General features: G+C 53.8%; 1 protein-coding gene and 1 pseudogene across 1 annotated transcript in view; both read right to left on the bottom strand.

Moving 5' to 3' along the window:
• CDC42BPB (CDC42 binding protein kinase beta) overlaps positions 1-25313 on the bottom strand; it is a gene marked incomplete at its 5' end in the record, with an annotated part of 52590 nt that overhangs the window by 22329 nt on the left and 4948 nt on the right. The window contains 16 exons of the mRNA XM_023537132.1: positions 708-802; positions 1426-1574; positions 3378-3480; positions 3777-3901; positions 4258-4363; positions 4468-4712; positions 5706-5816; positions 7272-7514; positions 8339-8472; positions 9492-9611; positions 9694-9860; positions 11572-11651; positions 13020-13268; positions 15069-15269; positions 16070-16163; positions 23423-23571. Of these exons, the coding sequence (XP_023392900.1) occupies positions 708-802; positions 1426-1574; positions 3378-3480; positions 3777-3901; positions 4258-4363; positions 4468-4712; positions 5706-5816; positions 7272-7514; positions 8339-8472; positions 9492-9611; positions 9694-9860; positions 11572-11651; positions 13020-13268; positions 15069-15269; positions 16070-16163; positions 23423-23571 (2371 nt within the window). The remainder of the gene's footprint in view (positions 1-707; positions 803-1425; positions 1575-3377; positions 3481-3776; positions 3902-4257; positions 4364-4467; positions 4713-5705; positions 5817-7271; positions 7515-8338; positions 8473-9491; positions 9612-9693; positions 9861-11571; positions 11652-13019; positions 13269-15068; positions 15270-16069; positions 16164-23422; positions 23572-25313) is intronic.
• Positions 8686-8804, bottom strand: LOC111746171 (annotated as a pseudogene).

Genomic DNA, 25313 nt, shown 5'->3' with positions numbered 1-25313 from the left:
TTACTCATGAGAAAAATGCAAACGAAGTCTATACTGCGATGCTGCTTCTCATCTAACCAGAGTGTGAAATCATACTTTGTGGGCGAGGCTGTGGGAGCAGGGACCCCACAAATGTACAAGCCTCTGGAGTGGAATCTGGCAACATCCAGCAGAAGCATATGCACACCTACCCTTGGACGAGCAACCCCACTTCTGGAAATCTACCCCAAAACAGACAGAAACGTGAAACGTCACGGGCACACGGCTACACGTGGCAGCATCTGTGAGAGCAAGGACGGACAGCCCGGTGCCGTGCCACTGGGCAGCTGCGGCCCACCGCAGTGCCCTGTGTGACAGGGAAGGGATCCCGAAAGCCCACGCACAGAATGCTGCACGCAGCGGGCCTTTGCAGTCGGGGTCAGGATGTCTGACCACATACACACTCTCACACACACACACACACACACACACACTCTCACATACACACACACGCGCGCGTATTTGCTTTATGTTCTCAAGATGAAATGAAGGATCAAGTGGAAACGGTAGCTCTGGGGAAGGGATCATCGAACTCATCCTATTCCAGAGCTTTGGCTTTGGAATGACATAAGTGCTTTCTTTATATAACTAAAACTGTTAAATCTAAAAGACATAGAATCTAAAACAAAACATTTTCATTAAAAAAGGCTTTTACTTTAAAAATGTAGAAGCTTAGTATTTTAATTTACCAGTATCTGCTCTAAATTTTTCTTCCATCTTCTTCTTCAAAATTTCCATTTCTTCTAACAATTCTCTATTTTTGGCTTCTGAATCCTTTAGTTTACTAAAATAAAAAATAAACGGCTTTAAGTGCACAGAGAACAGGTCACCCACGTGCTGGCTGTGACAGGATGTGAGGGCAGGCTGTCTCTCACGCCCAGGAAAGCGTGGGACCGGGCAGGGGCTGGCCAGCCTTACTGGCGCGCCTGGCAGGGGCGGGCCCCAGCACGCTGCATGATGGAGAGCACGCGCGCTCCAGCATCGTAGACAGAGACGGAGTGTAACATCAGGGAGCCTCACGGGGTTTCGACATTCCTTATCTCTTTGTTGACGAGCCCTGTCCTCAAGGACACGCGGCCCAGATCACGTAGCCAGCAGACTTGTGTCTTTCCCATAATGGGAAGAAGGCAGCTGCACCCAAGGGTGCTCTCACGCGGCCCGGGCACGGGGTCTCGTGGTTCCCACGCCTCCCTGGAGGGGCCGAGGGGCCGGAGAGAGCCAGGCCGCTACAGGTAACACGTGGCCTGAAGGTGAGCAGGCCGGTCAGCGCCAAAGCCTGGGACCTGCCCTCACTTAGTGGGGGACACTGGGGAATAACTCAGTGCCATCTGTGAGGGGGGACAGCAGGCACGTTGGCATGGAGCAGCTCGGGGCAAGCCCAGCGGGAGCCAGAGCGCGGACAAACACCTTTCGAAGGAGAGCGCCGAGTCCTTGGCCCGCCGCAGCTCCTCCTGCACGAGCTGTTTGGCCCGGATCTCTGCCTCCAGCGCCGACTGCAGCTCCAGCCGCGCCGACATGTCCAGCTTCTGGCTGCGGCGCACTTTCCAGAGGGGGTCCTGCGACGGCGGGTCAAAGGTCAAAAACACACTTTCAAGCTATCTGATTGCTTAACAAAGCGAATGCCAAAAATAAGTGGCTCATCTTCATCTAACCTCAAACTTTAATTATCGCATTTAAACATCAACTCAGATATATCAAAGTCCCTCGGACACAATTTTAGTTTTGACATATTATGACTTTTATTTTCTTAGAGATCTAAAGAATAAAATTTTACTTTTTTAAAAGAGTAAAGTGGATCCTATAGTGTGATTTCTACATGGGTCCACTGGACTCTTACAGGCAGCAGCTCTGTGATGAGACCACAGTACCTTACTTTTCCAACATCTTGAACATTTTATTTCCTCATTTTAAGAATTACGTCATCACTTGTCAATTATCCCTATCTCTAATAAAAGTCTAAAATAATAAGAAAAAGGAAGGACGGAATGATTCAGATGGCGCAACAGTGAAATGCACCAGCTCGATGGCAGCGGTTCATTGTTGGCCGACAGCACTCGCTGGCCTCAAGAGGTATAAAGACATCTGAAGACACTCGTTTAAGGTTTTCACTGACCACAGCTGAGTGTTTTTTATTTTCTGATCCTAACAGTGAAGACAAGGAAAATGAGGGACGTTCCACAGTTAAGGACAATCACGAGTGGGTGTGGAGGGACAGAGGTGCCAGTGAGTCTCCAGATGACCATGTCCTCGATGAACTTTCTCAAGAATCGATAAGGAAAAAATACACTTCTACGGAGAAAAAGGAAATATAACCTCATCCAATAAGAACTATTCACGCCATATTTTGCAGTAAGAATTTGGAAAATCCCATTTTGCTAGAATGACTCCTGACACTGTTCTTTCATCTGTGAGGTTTGTGTACAAAATTTATTTACTGCAGCTCATAAGTGCCAGTGTGTGTGTAAACATGATTGGGAAAAAAAGTTGAAATGAAAGAAATTTATTAATCATTCTAACTGATGTTTCTAAATCTGAAAATGAAAATGTTTTCCAATTATGGGCAAACATGACCACATTCCTTTTCTAATAAAATTATGAGCTGTCACTGTTTTCAAAAGTGCTGTTTGGTGATGCGAGCGTGGGGAAGGGGTGGTAACGACAAGCTGGGACCCACGCGACGTTCACGTGACGCCGGCATCGCTGCCACAAGATTCGGGATTCGTGAGACAGATGAGTTCTGGGTTCTCTGCGATGGGATGAGCGGTTAACCTACCTTCGAAGGTGCTGTGCCTTCTGGGTAAATATATTCAAACCAGAAAAGCGAGATAAAAATTTGGGTTTACTAAGTCAAAGTTCTAGCTAAAATTCTAATAAACTTGTTTCACTGTGTCTTTATTCTTTCTTCCATAAGTCAGTCACAAAATAACTCACATATTTTTAAGAAAGTAAATTAGACCAAGAAAGTAGACTCGAGAAGGAGGGACACGTGTGGCTGCCACCCAGAAACTGGGCTGAGATGACGTTCCCCTGAGATGATTCAGCCCCGAGCTCGCCGCACTCCGGGCGCTCAAAACATACAGACTGGGCTGGCTGGCTGGAGGGCCACACGGACCAGACAGCTCCCGAGGGCAGAACGTGTCCTGCTGACACAAGATCTCCCCGAGCCCGGGACCAGGCACTCGCTCACTAAGTGAATGAATGGCTCCCGAAGTCTCGTCACCTGGCGCTGACAGAATGAGGGCACTCCTCAAGCCGGTGACTTCCTCACCGGGACTGCCTGCGTGGCACGCCACCACCCCCCTCAAGTGGAAGCGAAGCCACCGAAAACCCCAGAGACAAGACCGCCGGACAAGACCTACCAGCCTGGGCCCCGGGCTGGAACTCCGCAGGGCCTCGAGCTCTTCCGTCATCTTGGAGGCGAGGGCCTGAAGGTAGCCCCGGGCGTCTTTCTCATCGCTGACCCTGCGGGGTACCACGGACCGTGAGCACCAGGAGCCAGAGCGGATGAATACCTCCCACCTCCCTCAGGGCACAGTGGCCCAGCGTCCGATCAGACACACCCGTGACAAGTGTCCCTGAGTGTGCAGGGCTGTGCACGCCTGACCCACACCTTCGGTGACTGGCAGGGCTGCTGCTCCATCTCCGGTCCAGTGCGATGACCACTGGACAGGACTGCCGCCCCCAGACAGCGACTTGGGGGCATGGAGGTGAGACCTGTGCCACACTCCCGAGGAAGCCCGGGCTAGCCGCGCACGTACCACTGGATGATCTCCGCGACCTGGGCTTCCCAGTGGGCCGCCGACTCCTTCTTGGCCGCCAGGTCCTGCAGCTCATCCTCCAGCTGTCTGTTCTGAGCCGTGAGCTTATCCACAAAGGAGCAGAGCTGGAAGTGAACGGTTGTGCCACACGGCGTGTTATTTGGCATTCTCGTTACCATGGCTGAAACTACACGTTCTTTTGAAAGTTTTGGATTTTCTTTAATCATTATGAAATATTTTTAGACTAAGTTCAGGACAGACTGTATCTAACCCAAGTCACATTTCAATACAGATGTGAACAGAAAAGTGGAGTTAGCGATTTCAGGTAATTAGCAGCGTTTAATCAAATGAAAACATCCCATTTAAAAGATCAAACGTGTTAATTCATTTCAAAACAGAAACATTGACAACAGCAAACTCCCAGCGCTCGAGCATGGAGACGCCACAGCGCCCGACGCGGCGGCCCGGGTCTGTGAGTTACCCTCTCGTTTTCGGCGGTTAACTTCTTGTTTTCCTCAAACAGCAGAGCTCGTTCTCGTTCGTATTTGTCCTTCACTGTGCCGACCGCCTCCTCCATCTCACTGTGCCTGCGGGGAGAGGGGGGACGGTCCAGCGGCTCCCGCGCTGCCAGCGCCCCTCCCACCCGTGGCCCGGCCGCCCGCCCTCGGCACCGCGGGGCCGTGAGACTCACCGTTCTCGCTTCGACTTCTCCAGTTTGTCTTTCAGCATTAGGATCTCCTTCTGCAGGGCCAGCTGGTGGCTTTCGGAGTCGTGCACCTCCTTTTTCACGTTTTTTACTTCCAGCACGTGGGAGGCTTCACGTCTGACCAACTCCTCTTCATAAAACAAGATCTTCTTCTCAAGCTCGGACTTTATTTTAGAAATCTCCTGCTGATGTTCTAAGGTGGCACCTGGTCCCCGGACTCCTTGCTTTGTCTGATGACAAAAGTTAAAATTAACCACAGAGCTCTGTGCCCTCCCTCAAGGGTCCTGGCGCGCGCCGCCCCTACCACACGCAGGCACCCATACGCTGCTTGCTCTGCCCTCCCGACAAACACTGCGCCACGTGACAGAGCTAGTCACGTGGTCCTTCTGACACCTGCAAGCAGACTTCGGGGGGCGAGGGCATCGGCCTTGAAGGAGGGATGTGCCCAGAGCATCTCCTTGCTCTGCTCTCACTCACGCAAGTGTCCCCCTGAGGGCTGACTGCGTGTCAGGCCTCCCTCTGGTGACAGGGTTTAGTGAGGTGTCTGCCCTCCTGGGACAGAGGGAGAAAGACTGGCAACAAACCAGCACATAAGTGACAAGGCAATAACACAAGGTAATGTGATAAAGAATTTGGGGGTGGGGGGGGTGGGGAGTGCGACACTCCTGGCCAGACCAAGTGGCAGCGAAGATGATGGAGAGGAACATAGCCTTGGGGATGTCTGCTTGGGGAGAGGTGACGATTCACCGATGGGCCAGGTGCGCAGTGCGAGAGGGAGAGGGAAGACTCAGTGCCTCCCCTTCAAGAGCGTGGCCCACAGGAGGGGTGCCTGAGGCCGCAGCAGGCTGAGCAGGAGGCCTACCGCCTCCCGCCCGTGCTCGTTCCCCCACTGCTCGGACTTCAGATGACCAGCCTGTCCCTTCCACATCAGCATCAAGACATGGCCTTTAAGGAACCTTTCCAGAAATGGCCTCTACTGAGTTTAGAAACCCGGGGTACAGAGAGGCATCAGGTGTTATTTACTAGGGCTTACTATGAACTGAGAGAGAAATGAATGGGCTTGGTTTTTAAAAGTGAAAGCAATCACAAAGGCACGTTCCTGTCCCGCCACCCGTCCATCCCCACATCTGGTTGGTGCTGCCTGGTGACATCCGCCTGACAAGCACGTTGCTTGAGGCGAGTCCCACCGCGGCCGTGGGCTGCGAGCGCAGAAGCGGGGCTACCTTGAGGGCCTCGAGCTCACTTCCTATTTGCTTGGAGAAGCTCTCGCTGTGCTCACGGAGCTTGCGCTCCTTGGAGGCCTCGGCCACGGCGTCCTCGAGCTGAGCGCCCAGCTGTAAGAGGAGAGTGCGCCGCTCAACAGCGCGAAGCACGCCCGCCACACCTCCGCCCGGAGGCCGCCGGCGCGGACGGAAGGAACCGCGACAGCCTCTGTGACTCGCCAGCTCCTCAGACTCTGTCACGAGTTAAGGGCTGAGAACACACCTTAGGGCTTGACTAGAAGGTCTGCTTAGTAAAAAAGCAAGTTTAATTCCAACTGAAAGCATCAATTTGACGTTAAATTTCAAGAAAGGGTACTGGTCTGCGAAAACAAGTACTCTGCTATCTGTAGGACACAGATTCATTTTTGCATGGAAAATTTCAAACACCCACGAACGTAGAAGGCGTGGTGTCTCAGCCCTGCACCCAGCACCCGCCTGGACCACCCACACGCCCGCTCCCGAGCTGTTCCAAGGCAGACCCCGGACAGCGTGGCACGCCACCCAGAACGAGGACAGCAACGCTTAATCAGGGGTTTCGGCCACTGACTTACAGCTGGCTACAGTGACCAACGCATCTGGGCTGTAAAATGAGCTAAGAACACAGACAGGCTCTCCGAGGCCAGACGACAGAGCCGACCGTGACGGCAACGAGGGCGCGTGTACCGCAGGCCTTTCGACCCACGGAGCTCACGTGTCAGTTCAGCAGAATTTTACACTAAGGGCTGCTGAAAATACGTCAGTGGTCACTCCCCGGACACGCGGACCGTCAGGGCAGCGGTTCTCAGAGTGCGTCCCGAGACCCGTTCCGGGGCCCGCGGAGCCCTCTTTTCCTCGTTCCCCATCTGAAGGAGCTGGGTCCCCCTCACAGACGCTACCCCCAGCAGCGCATCAAAACGGACTGCACGCAGAAGCAGATGCGACGACCGTGGCATTTTCTACCAAGCCAGCTAGTAAAGTACAAAAATGCGGAAATTGCCACTCTTCTCACTATGATTCTGGGGAAGATAGCTACTTTCCATTAAAAATGTTATTAACATAAACACGAAATGGATTTACGGTCACACGAGAAACAGCCTGTTGCAATTTCTAACGCGGTAAATGTTCAGAGCTAAAAACTACGCAGACAAAGGCTCTCAGGGCCTCGGCACTTTCTCGGTGCGTAGCCCGCGGGTCGGGGGTGGCCCTCCGGCCCCCGCCCACCCTGCCCCGCGTGGGTCAGGGGCTCAGACTTGCGTGGTGGCTGCAGCCCACTGGGGCGCTGACGCTGCCTTTGCTGGGCATGAAGACCCTCCATTTATTTCAAAAGGGAATTTTTGAAAATTAGTATTGACCAAATCTCTAATAACTTCACAAATGGATGTCAAGGGCTGAAAGCTACAAAGTAAATGCCTGGCACATCGACATTCGGCTTCACATGAAATTGAAGATCTGTTTTAAAGTAGCTGACGTAATGCAACCACGTTTTCGAAGACGTTAAAGTCACACAAAAGTCCCAAGAGTGCCACCCCGGGAACCCCCAAAAGCTACCTCTTTCCTGAGCTTCTCAGACCTGCGGACGTCCTGCCGCATGGCGTCGACTTTCTGCATGGCGACCTCCACCTCCTCCTCCTTGTCTCGCAGCTGCCGGGACACCTTCTGCTTCTGGGCCCGCAGCTCCGCCATGCGCTCGTTGAGCTCCGAGAACTCCTGCAGGGCGAGCTTCCGCTGCTGCTGCGCATCCCTGAGCTCCCTGGCCTGGGACTTCAAGCGCTCCGAAGCCTCGGCCAGTTGCTGGACAGAAAGAATCACAGAGGGTTCACGTTCGATTGACAAAGGTCTGGAAGGCCGGGGGCCCCGTCTCCCATGGTGCCGAGGAGTTACACGTGACAGCGGTGCTGATCACAGACTCCGGCCACAGGCCCACGGGCCTGCCTCCCAGGAACGACACGCGGCCTGGGAGCCGCCTGCGCGCGGTGCTGAGCGCCGAGCCCACTGCGGCACGCGGGGCAGCACTTCGCAGCCTTGCTCACAGCCGCCGGGCTGGCTCACCTCGCCCTGTGCCATCCACACTGTCACACGGGTAGACAAAGCATGAACCCGGCTGCCCGCCCAGTTGCTTGAACCCAGCAGAATCAGAACAAGACACACTGTACACAGAGACGCTTAAGATTCTGATCGAAGTAAAGAATATAAAGACAACTGCCAAACAGCCAGCCCGTCACGCGTCTGAGGTTTGGATGCTGGCTGTCCCTTCGGCTGCACTGACCACTTCCCCTCCCTGCACCTGGTCCCGTGACGATCTTCTGCAGTGCCCTGTCGTTACCAACAGGTCCCTTCTGGAAGAAGGGGGCCGGTGGCCTAAAGCCAGCTGGGCGAGTCATCGTGGACCGAGACGCGGGGAACCCTGATGACCTGAGCTGCACGTCTCTACTTCCGCACTGGGGGGACACTGCGTACTGGGCAGGTAGGTGGCGGTGGGGACAAAGGTCACCATTGTGAAATATGTGCCAGCCAGGGCCGAGGGTCCTGGGGGAGGTCTGTAAACCCCGCCCGATTTTGGCCGCGGCGACTCCGCACAGCTGTGTGGGGCCCGTCCCGCAGGGCCGGCCACGCACCTTGTGCAGGTCCTCCTTTTCCTGCCGCAGCACGCGGCACTGCTTCTCCAGGCCCTTCAGCCGCTGCGCGGAATCCTCGTGCTCCTGGCGAAGCGTCACTGTGTCCTCCAGTTGTCGCTCAAGCCGATTTGAATCTGAGCAAAGGAGAAAATAAATCACGGTCCCTTATGTGTGAAACTGTTACCTGACTTACCGATAGCGAATCGTTAATTCCTGACACTCTTCCACTTGGAGGCCCTTTCAGACTCACACACTCACAGTGTCACGTGCACGGCCACCTGCGCAGTGAACAGACTCACTAGACTTTTCTCTGACCTTCTTCTTCTTATTTTTTAATTACTTTTTTACGCCTGCAGCACCCGGTCTTCCTAGCTGGTCTCCCATCCAAGTCCTAACCAGGCCCGACCCTGCTTAGCTTCCAAGATCTGACGAGGTCAGGCACATTCAGGGTGGCGTGGCCGTAGTGACCCTCCTTTTAACAGCTCTCTTGCAGGGCCTGTGAGCCACAGGGTGGTGCGCACGTCCCTGCTAACCTGTGTAAGCTAGCACAGCGTGACCGGACGGCACAACAGGTTTTAGTGAAAAATGGACTTCACTGAAGGCTTTTTCTGGATCAGGATGGGGTTCCGGGGAAGAAACAGAGAGCAGGTGACTGACTGACTCAGGTTTGATGTGGAGATGAGAGTCAAGTGCAGCACCCCCCCAAGTGTCAGGTTAAGGGGTAGCACTCGGAAGCGAGCTGAGTCTTCAGGAAACTTTGATAACCTAGGAGCCACAAAAGATAGATGGTGACAACAGACCTAGCACCTAGAATACTGAAAAGCAGGCACAGAAACTGACAAGAGCTTCGGAAAGAAGTGAGGCACAGCAATTCTGTCTCAGCTAAAACAAGAGACTGAAAACAGAGAAACGCGAGATACTCCGAGAGTTTACGGATCATGCACGAGGACTGGATTCTAGCTGCAACTATAAATTATACTAGAGCTAAGCAAGTTGGGAAAACAATTTCAAATAAACCGACAAAATACGTCAACTCTTTGCTGACGCGTACGCTTTTCTTCCGCTTTTCCACCTTACAAGACTCTCGAGTTTTCTTTGCAGGGATTAACGCCCTCTGAGAATAGAGACTGGGCAGCTAGGCTTCAACGCATACCTGCTACTTTATTCTTCAAGCGTTCGATTTCTTCATTCAACCTTTTGATTTCTTTATCTCGGGCTGAAGTGCCCAGGGCCCGCGCTGACCCGTGGAGGGACTGGACGGTCTGGGTGGACTCTAGGGGGTAGGAGACGCGGCGTGAGTGCAGGCCCCCTGCGGCCGGCAAGCCGAGGCTGCGGCAGCCGAATCTGCTCCTCACCTTGCAGCTTCCTGCCCAGCTCCAGCTTCTCCTGCTCTAGCCTGCGTATCCTTCGCTCGTACGCTTCGACCTGCAGGCTGTTCTCTAAATCCCGCTGCACCGCCTCGTCCTTGGCCAGCGTGCTGGACTGCAATGCGCTCTTCAGAGAGCCTCGGTCAGAAAAACAGCTGCAAAGCAAGCGACAGGGTTTCTGATCCACTGGGCACTTACGCTGATTTCGCGAGCATTTAAAAACATCCTGGAATAAAAGATACGTCTTGTTAAACTGGCAAACAAAAATACGCATGGAAAAACTTTACTGTCTACGGAGCCAAAATGAGACCAGGGTCTCCCTTAAGGCAGTGACTGGGTGACGGTGGGCACGGAGAAGGGCACGGAGAAGGGCACGGAGAAGGGCACGGAGAAGGGCACGGAGAAGGGCACAGAGAAGGGCACGGCCTCGGGGCTGCGAGGCAAAGAAACTGCCCCTGCAAGGAAAGGGACGTGCAGCTTCTAAACCAGCGCTTTCCCCTAACGACACACGCAGGAAGACATGGTCCCTGTGTGGGGAGCTGGCCGGCCTGGCCCTGCTGGCTGCACGCGGAGGCTTCACTGCACGGTGTTGGGGATGGCGGTGCGGCCAGAGCAGCGAGAGCCTTCAAAGGCTTCCTGCTTCTGCCACTAATTAGGGACAGTCCCTGCAGCCCTCTGGGCTCGTCGCTGCCTACAGACTAAGCGCCTGGTGGGGCTCCTTCGATCCCAGAGCTCTGGCCGGCACAGCCGAGCTACTCACCAACCACCAGCCACCTCGACACCACGCCTGGGTGTGGGCCGGCGCTGCCCGCACACGCCACAGCCAGAGATGGCGCTCTCTGCAGAGCTGCGTTCTCGGACTGTTTCACACGCTATTTTAAGGTGACGTGCTGGCTCTGAGGGGCCCTGTTCCAGGAGGTCCCTTGGCCCGACCTGCCAAACTGGAGCCTCCGAGCCCGGGACCTGCAGGCCTGACAAGCACCTCATAAGCTGGAATGCACCAGAAAGGTTGAGAGCCTCCATACCACGGAGAATAAATCGGTACACCCATCACCTCCTGGACCGCATTCCTGGGCTAGAAGGCATCAGCCGTCACTTTTACTCTGGGACCTCACACCAAGACTTTCTACAAGCTCGAGCGCAGAAGCAACCCTCTCCTGAGGAGCTTACATCGGTTCAGGCACCAGGGCTGGAAGACGCTGTGAATCAAATTCCGTGACCTTCCCTCAGACACTGTGGCAGTTTCATGGGCGACTTTACCCGCCTTCCGCCCTGACCGCTCTCCTCTGGCAACAGCTGCCTTTTAAAAGTGAGCACCTCAGGCGGCAGAAGCCTGCAACACTGGCCGACAGGTACCCACTCGGGCGGCGCCGGCCCACAGGGCTGTCACACGCAGGGCTCACTCTGGGCTCTGCAGAGTTCCCCTCGCGCCAGGCAGGAGCTGTGCTCCAGCCCCGCCGATGGGAACTAGAGCTGTGACTAAAAGCCCTGAAAAGTGACAAAGTGCCCTAAAGATAGATAGCTCTCAGCTAAGCGCAGTGGCTGTGGTCACTGAGGTGAGGCTGTGGTCACTGAGGTGAGGTGCTGCTAGCCTCCAGGTCAGGGCCAGCGAACGCGGCCTGGGGCCGCCCCTCCTGTCTGTCTCTGTACCTCCCATGAGCTAAGAATGGTTTTCGCATTTTTAAGGTTGTTAAAAATGATGTCAAAGAACATACCGCAAAGACAACAAAGCCTCAATCATTTGCCGTCGGGCCCTTCCCAGAAGTCAGTGACTGGGTGTGCACTTCTAAAGGACAAGCCCACCACACGTCCCCTGGGCAGGGCCCCCCGGGGAAGGCTCTGCCTGCGACGACAAACCCGATGTACCTTTCCGTTGTGAACGTAAAGCCGATGAAGGGCAGATGCAGCCCGGAGAAGCCCGAGTGGGAGCCAGGAGGCAGCATGTCCTGCACGAGAACACACACAGCGCAGGTGAGGTCCACGTTCAAACAGACGGGGAGGAAGGAGGGAAGGACGTCACCAAACACTGAAATCAAGAGTGCGCGGCAAGGACCGCGGGGCCTTCTAGAACGCTGACTCCGCGGAGTCACCGGCATGGTCTCGGCAGGCTTCTCTCTCGCTCCTGGCTCTACCTCACGTACAATGCGGTTAAGAGGGTAAGCTCTGCTTTCGATGATGATGATGGCACAGGATGAACTTGGATCAGGCTAGAGAGTTTTGAACCTTTTCTAAGCCACGGCACCGGTGCTCAGCATGGTCCTGAGCAGACACCAGCAGTGGGGGTGCGGGGCCGCCCCCGGGGGACGTGGGGCAGAGGCTGGGGGCTCTCGGGGTCTTGGCCTGAGGCAGAGATGAGGTTTGGATCCCAAAAGGAGACTACTTTAGAGGATCCTTCTTTATTAAAAAGAAAACCAAAGTTACAATTTACCTGAGTCGTTTCGGTGTGGGAACGGTTCCCCTGGCGTCCAGGAAAAACTCTTTCAACAGAACCTTCCTCAGCGGTCTCACCTGGCCTACAGTTCCGCTCTAACTTTAGTTAGAGAAATTCTCTAAATTACGCAGTAATCAAGATTTTTCCTTTTTCTTGTTTAAACCTGTTACTCTGTCCCCGAACCAAGACACATGTATGGACTAAAAAGTTTGAGTTTGATGAGACCGAAGTAATGTGACAACATATGAGCAAAATTCAGGGGCCTGTCAGACCAGGTAAGACACCAGACGGGTCCCGGAGCCAGGAGCCAACTTGGAAAGTCCACAAACTTAAAAGTCGGCGAAAAGACTCGGTCTCTGCCTATTGTCGTCACCCCTGAGCTGCAGCACGAGGACACGTGTGTGCAGATGCTGCAAACGGGCGGAGGAAGCGTCGACGTGCTCCCCCGTGTGGGGCACACCAAGAGGGACCGGGACTGAGAGGCCTGCCCGCCGCCCACGGGGCTGCAGGCCGGACTCCCCGCTGGACCTCTAAGCCGGAAGTGGTGACCGTGACCGGCCGGCCTGAGGTGACGCTCCGACATGACGCGGATGACACGCTTCGAAAAGGTCCAAAGTGCCATGAAAATGAAAGCTCGGTATCTCTGACGAATTCCAAGACAAAACATCTACTTAACTCACTTTAACTTACTGAATAAGAAAGCCGTCGTTTTAAAAAACGGACATCCGTGGCCAAGCTGAAGGCCAGAATAAGAGATACATTTTCTTGGGACATCTGCCTCATTTTTCAAAACTCAGCACAGTTTTCAGACACGTTATCTCGATAAGCAACCCCTTCGACGTAACACGACGAATACGCGGACCCCCCGTGACACAACACTTACGACGTTTCTCAGCACGTCGTCATCCACGTCGAAGTTGGATGTGTCGGAAGGACTGCTCACGTCGGGGACGTACGGGGCTTCCAGGGTCCGTATGTTCTCCCAGTTCAGCCCTTCAAAGAACGCGTGCTTTTTGAAGTCCTCGATGCCGTTCTGCCCGAGCCGGCGCTCTCGGCTGCAGATCAGCCTCTGAATGAGGTCTTTCGCCTCTTCGGAGACGTCCGTGATGTGGGACGGGAACTGGAACCGCTCCTGGGGGCGGGCGTGCGAGGAGAACGTACTCAGAGGACTGTACGGGGCACGGGCATCACAGCACAGCGCGCAAGCGACCAGAGCGGCGCTTCTTACTTCGCGGCAACTAAATGAAAATCGATGTTCATGAAACCGAGCTCCAGGAAGGCGAGCGGGAAAGCCGTTAGTCTTGCTGGCTTTATGGCTTTATTCGTGACAGACCTGTTACCACACGGCCTATAAATTAATGATAAACGTTCACCTATCAAAGTGGCAAAGAATGCTGACAACACGCAGTGGGTGGGGACAGAAACTGGCATGGCCTTTCGGAATGCATTGTGCCGACATCCATGGCAATTCCACTTTTAGAAATTTATTCTAGAGAAATAGTTGCAAAGATATAACATGCTCGCAACAGCGTTATACTCTGACCAAGAAAACGGCCCGTCAAAAAGTGACCTGTTACAAACAAGCCATGGTGCACAAAGAAAGGTTCATCCCTGCAGGCTGACCAGAAAGACGACAGAAATATCCTGACAAAAATCCCAGCTGGACGCGAGGTAATTGCATCTATTTACCACACGCGTGTCCCTACTCACGGCCGCAAGGCAGAGTGGGTCTAAGTGCTGAGCCCTCTCAGTGCCGTGGCCTCAGCTTTGTGAGCTACAAAAAGGGACAACAAAAGCACCACTTCCTGGGCTGCTGTGAAGATTAAAGAAACGAAGGCACGAAGAGCGTGGGACCAGGGTCCCAGGAGGCAGTGTTCAGAGCTGACCGAGCCCCGCTGGCTGCCCTAACCGCGTCTTCCGCTGAGCAGCGGACGGAGTGATTTTCACCATCTACTGTGTGCACTTGGCATTGTCTCGAGTTTTTATAGTGGGCATGTGTTAATTTATAAATGAAAAAGTTTATTTCTACTTTAGGAAAAGCGCTTCTTGAAAGGAGAACTTGCTGAGAGCTTGAGAAAGTGCGAGGCCGTTTACCACGTGGGCGCGAGCTGCTCCGCCCACGAGCAGGGCTGGAGCACGCAGCGGCCTTGACCGGGGACGTTTCGGGGCCGCTTTGGGCGCGTGCAGTGACAGACAGCACGAGGGCGAGAACGCCGCAGCTCACGGGCGGGGCGGAAACTGGCGTTAGAAAGAAATGTTCGAGTGAGGAGCACAGAGGGAAAAAATGACGAAAATATTAGATGGAAGAGGAAATGATAAAAAAACCAAAGAGGAGGAAAGATGGGAGGAAAGATGGGAGGAAAGACGGGAGGAAAGATGGAGGCAGGCGACGCCGACACGGAGAAGGAAGAGCTCGGAAAGGGGACGCAGACCTTAAGGGGAAGGGAAATGGGATCGGGAAAGGGTTAAGGACGCCCCCACACTGAGACGTGTGATCTGTCCGGGATGACTGACTTCTGGGGAAACACTGAGAATTAAGTGGGTTGGCATCTGACTGATGAATCCAGACCCACAGGTCGCACTGCCCAACTGGTGCTCCCCGCCGGCCGCCCCACAGCAATGCACACACCACACGGCCACCAGGGATGTCCGCGTCTTTCCGCCGTGAATGCCGCCACTCCCCACCAGAAAACGGGACCATGCTCGAAGCCCCGACGCCCACACCCGCCATGCCCGCAACCCGGGCCGAGGCCACCTCCTCGACCTCTCCTGAATCTCTCGGCTCCCATGTGGCCGCCAGCGGCCAGCTCCCGCCCCACATCCTCCTCCCGAAGGGCTGGCTCTAACAGCTTCCCGCCCGCGCTCCCTCCTGCTAGGCTGCTCTGGGCCTCGGAGCTAGAACCCAGCAGGACAAGACAATGTGTCATCTTACTTCATGGTTCATGATCTTGCCGTAGGTCTCCACGAGTGACTCCGCGTAGAACGGCGTCTCTCCGTAGAGCATTTCGTACATGCAGACGCCCAGGGACCACCAGTCACACTCGGGGCCGTACTTGCCCATGCCATCCTCCATCGCCTGCAGGATCTCCGGCGAGATGTAGTCGGGTGTGCCCACGGCCACAGAGGACTGAACCTGTGGGGAGAGGGCGTGCTGGAGATAAACCCTGTGACGGCTCTAACGTCGGACTCCCACGTTCTCAAAAAGGGATGACAGATCGTGAACATATCACCAATACCACTGGCAAATGATCGCGACGAAAAACTTAACAATTCAAAATTCAATGCAAACCAATGTTCTTTGCTGCCTAGATTGGGGAGTTTCCAAAACGCGTGAGACTTTCTCAACGCCCAAATGCCCACTGCAGCCCCAAGTGGCATCGCACGCCCTCAAGGGGCACCACAGGCTCTGTCGCTCAAGGCATGGCCCAGAGACTAGGTGCGCCCAGGCCAGCCCTTCTCAGACTTCGAGGCGTACGGACACCCCTGTGTTGGGCTCCTGTAAGGCAATGTCTAAGCCACGGCACTTCTAACACGCCCCCGGGGGGTGCACTAAGGCTGCCCGGGCACTGGCCGGGTGCTCAGGCGTTCCGCAGACAAGGAGCCAGGAGGCCAAGGCCCCTGACAGGGAAAGGAGAGTCCCTGAGCTACGATGTGTGCAGGAACGGCCTGGACGCAGGGCCACCTCTGCGGGGAGCCGGTGTCAGCGAGGACAGCAACCACCATGGAGAAAGCAGGGGCCAGGTGAGCTGAGAGGTTGGAACGTGTGGAGAGCAGGCAGGATGTGGGGACAACAATCACAGACGGCCTGAGGAAGGGCCAGGCAAGCAGCACCCAGACTCGGAATGACGCGGCAGGGAGCTCTGTCCCGCCATGTGACCAGGGTGACGTCTCTGCACCAAACCCCAAACCAGACGGAAACTCGAAAATACCTACAGTGCCATCATCGTTCATCTTCAAGCACGATCCAAAGTCGGCCAGGCGGATGTGACCATTCACGTCCAGAAGGACATTGTCAGGTTTAATGTCTCTGTCAGCAAAATAAATACATAAGTTAACCATCTCCATGCAACACAGCAGATAGGTCAAAGCCCTTAAGCAGGAGTAGATCAGTCCAACGATCGAGAACAGCCTCTCCCCGCCCTGGTGTAGTCGGGCTTGGCAGCAGCGGTCATCACCACCGCCCGTCCTGCACACGGATCTCCAACTAACCCGCCAGGCGCAGCTGACCCCGGGCCCGCTCAGGAAGCTGCACACTGAACACGCGAATGCACGACGTGCATGTGGTCTCAGTACCACAGAGCGCTAGGAAGAGACGGAAAGCAACGTAAACGGATGGCGTGTGACGTGTGGAGGGAGTCAGGTGGCCGTGACCACTGAGGAGACACCTGGGCAGAGACTCAGGGAATGAGGGTCAGGTGACGTTCTGGGGCAAGGCCACTGCGGGCCAACAAACCGCCACGTACTGCACCCCCAGAACTGTTAGAGAAAGGCACAAAGGCCCAAGAATTGAGTAATCTGCCCAGTTACAGAGCAACACGCCGAGACAGGAAGGAAACGTGAGTCTGTCTCATTAAACTCACTGTCTTACCCGCTGTTCCGTGTGCCTGCGAACGCCGGGCAGGGAGCGGGGCTGCCCTCCCTGCTGACAGAATAAGCCGACGTGACTGGACGGTGTGAAAGGGAATACACACTTTGATAGCAAAGGAGGATGTTCACCAAGGGTACAAGGATGTCCCCAGCAGCACGACTTGTAACGGCCAAAAAGCGGAATCCACCTGCTGTCCACTGCAGAATGGACAAGAGGCTGGGCAAGCCTCATGTCATGGACGCTGCACCTCAGCGGAAACAAACGGCAGACAGCAGTGGAGACAACAGGGAAGAGCCTCACAAAGTGTGAGCAAAAGATGACAATTCTACGCCCGAAAAGACTCACAAACCAAAAAGAAAACTCTAGCACAGTGCCCAAACCGAAATAAGTCCCCTTAAACACACACTCAGGAATGTGAAAAACAAAACAACCTCTCAGTGAGAAAAACGAAAACTAAGAATAGAATTAGACAAAAGTAGGAAGACATGAAAATAATTCATTTAACTTTGGGAAGAAAAGAAGAAACGAAGACTAAATTATAAAATGCCCAAAGAAGAATAAATTCAAATAAAAGTCTAATAAAAGGCATTGAAGAAATGAAGAAAAAGCTCTAGAAGAATAAAAATGAGACGAAGAAAGAAAAAGAGTCAGAAGCAGTTGAGGACCAAATGGAAGACAGGCAAAGCAGGCCCAACATATACATAACTGGAGCCCCATGAAGAAATAAGCATAGCTAATGTCTGAAACTATGATCTAAGAGAACGTTCCAGGAAAAAAAAGGAGGCCTGAATCTACAGACTGGGGGATGGAGGCATCAAAAAAAAAATTCAAGATCTTATTTTTTGGAGGCAAATTGATACGAAGTTCATACAGAATAACTGACATGTGAGAACAGACAGAACACACAGGAAGGGGTGTGACGGGGGAGCCGGCTCCACGGTTTAAAGCCTCCGTGATGAAAGCTTACGGTCTTGGAGCGCGGGCAGACAGAGACACAACGGAGTAGACACAATGTCCAGAAAAAGACCTACCACACGAAGAAATCGAGTATACGACAAAGGTGTTACTATCGCTAATCAATGGGGTGAGACACAGAGAAGCCGGTGTTGGGATAACTGGGGAGCTTTTTAATGAAAGAAAATCAGATTCACTCCTTGTACTTCATATAAACTCCAAATGGATCAGGGATCCATATATAAAAACGCAACTATACAAATGAAAAAAATAAAATTATTAGAAGAAAACAAGGGTTTTCTTCTTTTCTGGGGATAAAAAAGGGATTTCTAACAATGATTCAAAATCCAGATGTAATAAAAGGAAAGGTTAATAAATTTAATGCACAAAAATTTAAAAACTTCGCCACCTATATTACATATAAAAAACAAACATTTCTTTAAAGTTGAAGGAAAACAAAAATCCTCTAGAGAAATGGACGAACGACACGAAATAACTCACACAGGCACACACGCAAAGACATAAAAATGATGTTCAAGTTCACGAGAAAGTCAAAAAAGAAAATTACAACTGTGCATCACCTTTCGTTCATCAGATGGCGAAGATTCGAAAGTTTAAAAATAAAAGCACGCTATGTTGCACGGCTGCCAGGGAATCAACACTTTCACAGATGGCTGCGGGGAGTACAGAAGATACGCCAAGGGGGAAAACTGGTAACTTCTAACGAAGCGAATGCTTTTTAATAATATGCAAATACGTATCTAGTACATATTTCATTTCTCTGCTTGTGCACAAGGGTATTCATTGCCGCATTGTTTCTAAGTGCAGAAACTGCCTGAGTGTCCACTGCGTGAACTACAGCGCCCGTATCTACGTGTAACGAGTACTACGCGAGCATCAACAAGAACGGCTCTCCATGAACTGATATGGAATGATTTCTAGGATATCTAGGGAAAAAAACCAAAACGCAGAAGTGCTTATTTAGCATGCTGCCTTAAACTGAAGCAGAAATAAGGAAAAATATTTATCTTTATCTCTGCTTATCTGCACGCGCGTGTGCACACGCACACACGTGATGTGCAGAAGACAAGGAACTTATAAAAAATGGGGGAATGAGGTGGGTGGGATAAGAAAGGGAGGGACATTTCTCTGAGAATAACTTTGTACGGTTTTGGTTTTACTGAAACATGTTTATGTTCTACATACTAAAAAAATGAAATTAAATCAACAAAGACAGGGAGGGGAGCCTAGGATGGAAGCTGACTGAAGCCAATGAATCCAATGCCTGCACATTCAATGAATAACATAACAGCACTGAAAAGGGGACTTAACGGTTGGGGAAAAATCCCAAATCAAAGTAACTTAGGACACAGAACCTGACGTGTGCAGGTTGGATGTGGGAAGGGGGAACTGCGGACAAGTCCTGAGCTCTTCCGGGTAGATATGTTTTTGGTAGCACGTGGGCAAAGCAAGTCTGAAGCTATTTCAGATATGACAGGACTGGACGAACAAGCCGGTGTGCTGGAGTTGCTGGGAGCCAGCGGTGTCACCACAGGAGAGAGCAGAAATACAGAACGGCAAAAAGCCGGAAGTTAACTCGTGATCTGCAAATCAGTTATCGGTACGCTTATATAAACACATGTGCGTATGTGCATTATTTTACTAACTCCACCCACCGAGGAGGCTTAGAAGCAGACACCCTGCACTAATAGACACACCCAGCCCCCAGATCTTGGTCTTTAAAACCACTGCCCACTAAAGGAACTCTTCAGAGAAATGAGTGCGGGCAGAGGAGGCAGGAGATGAGCCAACACTAACGCAAGTCTGGACAACTGATGAGCGCGTGTCACGCAGGTGGAGGTTACAGACAGGGCTTCCACTGGCCAAATATGAGACAAGATGAGCACAAAAAAAAATTAAAGAGTGACAGATACCAAAACGAGAGACAAAAGGATCCATGTAGCCATGCTGGTAACAGGAGCGAGGTGCTCTGAAGTGGGGGCCCTGTGCCTGGCAGTCATCTGTGACCACCACTGTGAAGACTGGCCCAGGCCCAGGCCCAGGCGCCGGCAGACACTAAGTCTAGGGAGGAGCTGCGAAGAGGAAGCGGGCACTCGCATGGCCTTCGAGTGTCCTTCCAGATGGCTTCTAGACCGAAGGGGAAAGCACCGCGTGGCAGGACAACCGCTCCCTGGCTGAGAAGCCGGCAGGGTGGGGTGCTCCCGAAGCCCCCCATGCCTTCCAGGAGTGTTCAATTGCTATCATTTCCATGAACTACTTTTTTTTAATGATGCTGCGGTTGTTCAGGCAGTGTGGTTCTACTTAAAATACAACTAATCAACACGTCTCTTAAGGGGACGCTATCTGTATGTAGGAGTTACAAAGGCCCCTGGGCAGCGCACCCCTGCTGGCCCGGGGGAAGGACAGGGCCGGAGCTTTGACCAGCGGCGCTTCTGAGCCGGGCAGGTGGTCCCCATACCACCCAGAGAGCACCCAACCCAAGACCTGGGGGTCCCGGTGGGCCGCCACCCTGCTGGGAGCTAACTCAGTTCATTCTCCCTCCAAACCCTGCGGCAGCGGCATTTTCGGGAGAGCCGGGAAGAAACTCCAGCGGAGGCGCCTCTTCTCTCGGGCCGCTGTGACTGCTTAGAAACAGAGGCACGGGGCCGAGTCTACAGCAGAGGGCGGAGCGCAGCCCGATGCCCCTCTCCCGTCCCCCCAACACCAGGGCAGGGGGGACTGTGCTGTCCATCACTGTCCACTTCCAAACGGCACGTCAGCATCACTCACCCCTTGTGGAATTTCCTGCTGCAAACCCAGCAAACGGCTTCGGCGGCAGCAGGCGCAGGGTGGGGCCCAGCGCCACCGGAGACGGCCCAGCCAGCGCCTGCCTGGTCCCCTCAGTCACCTCTCCTTCGCCTCCTACCGCTCCCGCTCAGCTTTCTGTTTGTTCCAGGTTTTCTATGCCAAGACCTCTGTTCTCTGATTACTGCCTCCCTTAACGGTGCACCTGCTCAGATTTCCTGCATGGCATCCTCCCTTCTCCCTGGGGGGTGTGATGTGCTCCGCCCGCAGTCCTGTGTCCGTCACTCTCGTCTCGGCCTTTGCTGGTGTCCCAGCCTGGCCTCTCAGGCCCCGTGTGGTCCCAGTTCCCCAGTGTACCCCACACTCAGTGAGCTCCTCACGGGCCAGCTGCCAAAGCCAGGTCACAGTCATCTGCCTGGGACGGTCCAGCAGACGGGTGGTGGGCACTGCCTACAGCTGCCACGACCCACATCCAACCCCAGGACAGGGGCCCAAAGCCGCGGTCTGAATCATGCTGCTCAAGCTACAGTGACGTGATTCTTGCACTGACAACACTCACGTACTTCTGGCCCCAGAAATGTGTAGTTCAACTCACTCGCAGGTACCTGTCTGAGGCTGGGGCAGGGCTGACGTCCTATAAAATCTGACTTAATAAAGTCACTAGCAAAAAGAACCTTTCTGCTTTTAAACTGGGTTGTTCGAGCCTAGTCTGAACACTGAGCTGACTTTGAAGGAAAAAAGTTTTTGATTTATATACTTTAATGTCTCCTACTATGCCCGGAGATTAAATGACAGAGCGAAGCTTCTACAGAGCCAATTAAGATGAGGAGAAAGCTTTCTAATTAGGAGGAAATAGAAAAAGATTAAACCATTAAAAAGGTGGTCAAAGTAATTTCCCTGGAGATGTGTGACAAATACAGAACACTGATCGCTGTTGTGAATTGGGCACAGTCCTATCCAGAAGACAGAGTAGAAATCCCAACGTTAGAAACCACGATGATAACTTTTACAACAGCCGACGTAACTGAAGAACAGGCAAAGAAAACCACGGTCCCAAACTTTACCGCCCTAAAAGGAGCAGCCGTTATTTGGGGGCAGTTCTCTTGGCTCATTCTGTGGCACAGGGACCTGGGGCGCAGTGACCTAGGAGGGACGTGTGGCCTGAGGCGAGCTGTTGCACCTCCTCAGTTTTCTCCCTGAGCAGCAGGTAACATCCAGAGCTGGTTGGTACCTGAACACTGGGCGCCATGGCTCCCGTCAGGGCGGGAGTTGCCTCTGCTCAGGAGACTCTCCGGCAGGCGGCAGAGGCTGTCCCGAGCGGGATCAGCAACCGACCGCAGGGCACGCCCCAGGGTTCATAATGGCCACAGACCTCCCAACAGCCAACACTGAAGGTGCAGGACACAGAGGCAGTGACAGCTTTGCAGTGCTAAGAGGATCGAAGGTGACTTCCAATCTAAAATCCCACACTGGGTAATCTATCAGTCACGTATGTGGGTAGAACGAAGACACCAATCTCAAAAAAGTTATCTTACACATTTCTTTTTCCAGAAACTACTGGGGGATAGTTGCTACCAAATTAAAACGATAAACCAAAAAAGTGGAAGACACGTGACTCTGAAAACAAGGGATCCGGTCTCAGGGCAGTGGGAGGTACGAGAGGCATCAGGATGGCGAGGCCAGCAGGTTCAGCGGACCACCACGCAGAAGGGCGGGAGCCGGGGGCACTTGCTCCGAGCAGCGACGTGGCCCAGGGTCCTGAGGGGCAGTCGGAGCTGGAGCTTTGGCGCTGGCCCACAGTGCAGGGGTCACGAGGGGCAGCTCCATAAAAAAGCAGGCTAACGAAAGCCAGGGCGATTATTAGCCCCAGAGGAAGCGAAACTATAGAAAAGAAGAATAACTATTTACAGCACAAGCCTCAACTGAAACAGTTACATAGACAGATTACTGACAAACGCCGAACACCGATTTAACCAAAAGTTATTATTCTACTAAATGGAACAATGTGGGAGAGAGGGGTGACAGAGAGGCACTCACGTCACAACGAAACCTCCAATTTAATAGATGTGATGTAAACTTCTCTCCCCCACAGAAAAGAAAAAGCGACAGAAGGCCAGCATGTGGGAACATGAGAGTAAGCACCAGAAGAAACAGCTAAAGCAGCTGACGAGTCACCTGTGGCAAGTCACCTTGCAGGGCGGGGCTGGAGACTCATGTTTTGTCATAAGCCTGCAGAACTGTTTGACGCTCTAAAGCCATTGCTGTAAAATTGTTTTAATAAAAGTAAAACAAGTAAAAAACTCTGTAGGGCTGATGGCTGTCTTAAAGAGCAGAAGGAGATCGATGTGAATGTGCAGGCCGGGCGAGGTCAAGGCCACTGTCCGCCCAGCGAAGAGGCAGGCGCGGCGGAGGGGACGGGGCGAGTGGGAGAGGGACCTGCCTCTCACTCCTACCCGTACCGACCCTCCTTAAGAGGCAGTCCACTCTTAGCCAAGCCCCTCCTGTCGCCGTGGTGTGTGCCCCTCTCCTCAACCCCATCTTCCCTGTGTGTTTTGTGGGGTGACCGAGGCCATGGGCTCTGTGAAGTTGGCAGACACGGCAAAGGGGCTGAGAAAGCGGAGACAGAGGGCGAGGACCCCGCGCGAGCTCTGGGGGACATGCAGGGGAGGTGGGGAGCTACTGTCGGGCGAATGTCGAAAGACAAGGTGGCTCCACCAGCTGACAACGAGACACCGCAAGTCCCAGTGAACCTCCCAGGTGCCAGGCAGTGCCCTGGGTGAGACGCTCCACATGCCGACAGCCCCAAGCGAGGACTCGCTAAGGGCATGACGTCCCTGGACGGGCCGGAACCTGGGGTCTGTGCCTCGGGGACCCTGAAGGAGCACGCCACCGTAATGCCATCGAGCTCGGTTCCCACAAGTGTGGAAGAAGGGGATTACCTGTGCACGTAATGGAGCTGATGGATGGAGTCGATGGCCAGCACCATCTCACCGATGTAGAATCTGGCCATGTCTTCTGGAAGCTTGTCTTCAAATTTACTGAGCAGGGTCAGCAAATCACCACCCACGTAGTAATCCATGACTAGGTACTACAATCAGGAAGAGAAGGGGAGAGAACACCAGGTTTGGTCACCTCGACACCCGACAACTAAAGGCCGAGCGTCCACCGCAGAGGTCCTCCGACTCTTCGAGTTTGGATGGGGGGCTGCCTCCTTCTCGTGTCGTCCAGGACTTCCCCTTGGGACACGAACCCCGATGCGTCATGAGGCGGCTGTAAGGTGAAGTCACGCATCTGGAGGACAAACTTCGACAAACGCTGTATTTAATCGATGGAAGATGACTGCAAGGTTCACTGCTGGAGGAGCCACCGTGAAAGCTACTGGCCCAAAGCGAGAGCACGCTGAACAGTGCGCCGAGTTCTGTGGGACTTAAAGTAATTCCCCAGGCCATCGTGTCACACAAAGAGGAAACTGGACCAGAAAAAGAGGGGAATTATCTAAAACCACGCAAAACTTAGAGCTCTTATTAGAAAGACAGCATCACAAGCGACCTGAAAGGTAAGTACTCACAGGTTCGCCCTTACGGGAGAAGAAGAAAATCTCTTGATTAAGCAGAAATCAGAGCGACGAGAGGAAAGAGGCCCACGGCACTGGGCTGTTCTGCCCATCAGACTGAGCCAGACCTTTGCTCGGAGCTCGACCGGCCCCCGCGGCCCGAAGACTGTGATGAAAGGAGCCTAGGGCTGTGGGGACCCTGATCGGGGCACCTCACTGGTCAGAGGCCTGGCACAGGTGAGACTGTCACAGCCGGAGTCAGGGTGACCACCTCGCCTCAGCGACTGCTGGAGGGGCCTGGTCCTGGCCTCAAAGGGATCACCTGCTGTGACGCCGGTGTCTTCCGGACAGACGGATGCTCTGTTCTGAGTGGCCAACTCTCAACCACTCAGCACAGAGAGGGACGACCACTGCCTTGGGAAGCTAGCTTCACTGCCCGCCCCCCCCAGGGCCTCACACCTTGACCTTCACTGAGAATCTGGTAATAACAGCTACCACTCAGGAAGCAATGACTATGTGGGGCCCTCAGGTCTGTGACTTGTGCCCGTGCACAGCTTCCCTTGGGAACCAGCAAGGTCCCACCCTGCAAGTGAGGAAACAAGGCTTGATGCCACGCCCAGTCACCAGCTACACAGTGACAGTGAGGACTAGAGCCTGTGCGGTCGGCTCCAGGTCCACAATCTCCAACACAATGCTGTGGCGTCTCCTAAAAAGAACACTGATCCGCATGTGGCCAGGCTTCGCTGAGGGCGAGCGGGAGCAGGGAGCCTCGGCCTCAGGTCCCCGTTCCCACAGAGACGTCTCACCGAGCCTCTCATCCTGCCTGGAACTCGGCTTCCAGGACCCATCTTGGGGTTAGGGTTAGGGTTAGGGTTAGGCTTAGCCTTCCCCGACCTCGCACCGCACCCCAGGAGCAGCCTCGGCCAGGCCTCCCGCTGGCCTCACAGCATTGTGACCTGTTCCCCCCCATAATGGGGAGTTCCAGGGTCAGGGGCCCTGGGCTAATCGTTTCCTGTCCCCCCACACCCGGCACAACTCCTGTCACGCAGAAGACTCTCGAAGGACGTTCACTCGCCTGTTCTCAGTAACGAGCCTGCCAGGCCCTCTGGGCGACAGCACCTCCTCTACGGAGCGCAGCGGACACCGAGTGGAGGGACAGACCATAAGCGAGCAGGGCGACGCGCACACACTCCGTGTGACAGGTGGGGGAGGGGTGGTGTGCCGGCGGGGCAGCACGTGGCCCGAAGGACAGGCCAGAGTGGCCACGCAGGCCAGGG

The sequence above is a fragment of the Pteropus vampyrus genome, unplaced genomic scaffold (genome assembly GCF_000151845.1).
Source record: "Pteropus vampyrus isolate Shadow unplaced genomic scaffold, Pvam_2.0 Scaffold178, whole genome shotgun sequence".
Taxonomy (NCBI): domain Eukaryota; kingdom Metazoa; phylum Chordata; class Mammalia; order Chiroptera; family Pteropodidae; genus Pteropus; species Pteropus vampyrus.
Note: the sequence above shows the minus strand (reverse complement) of the source record. Positions and strands in the feature narration are given on the sequence as shown.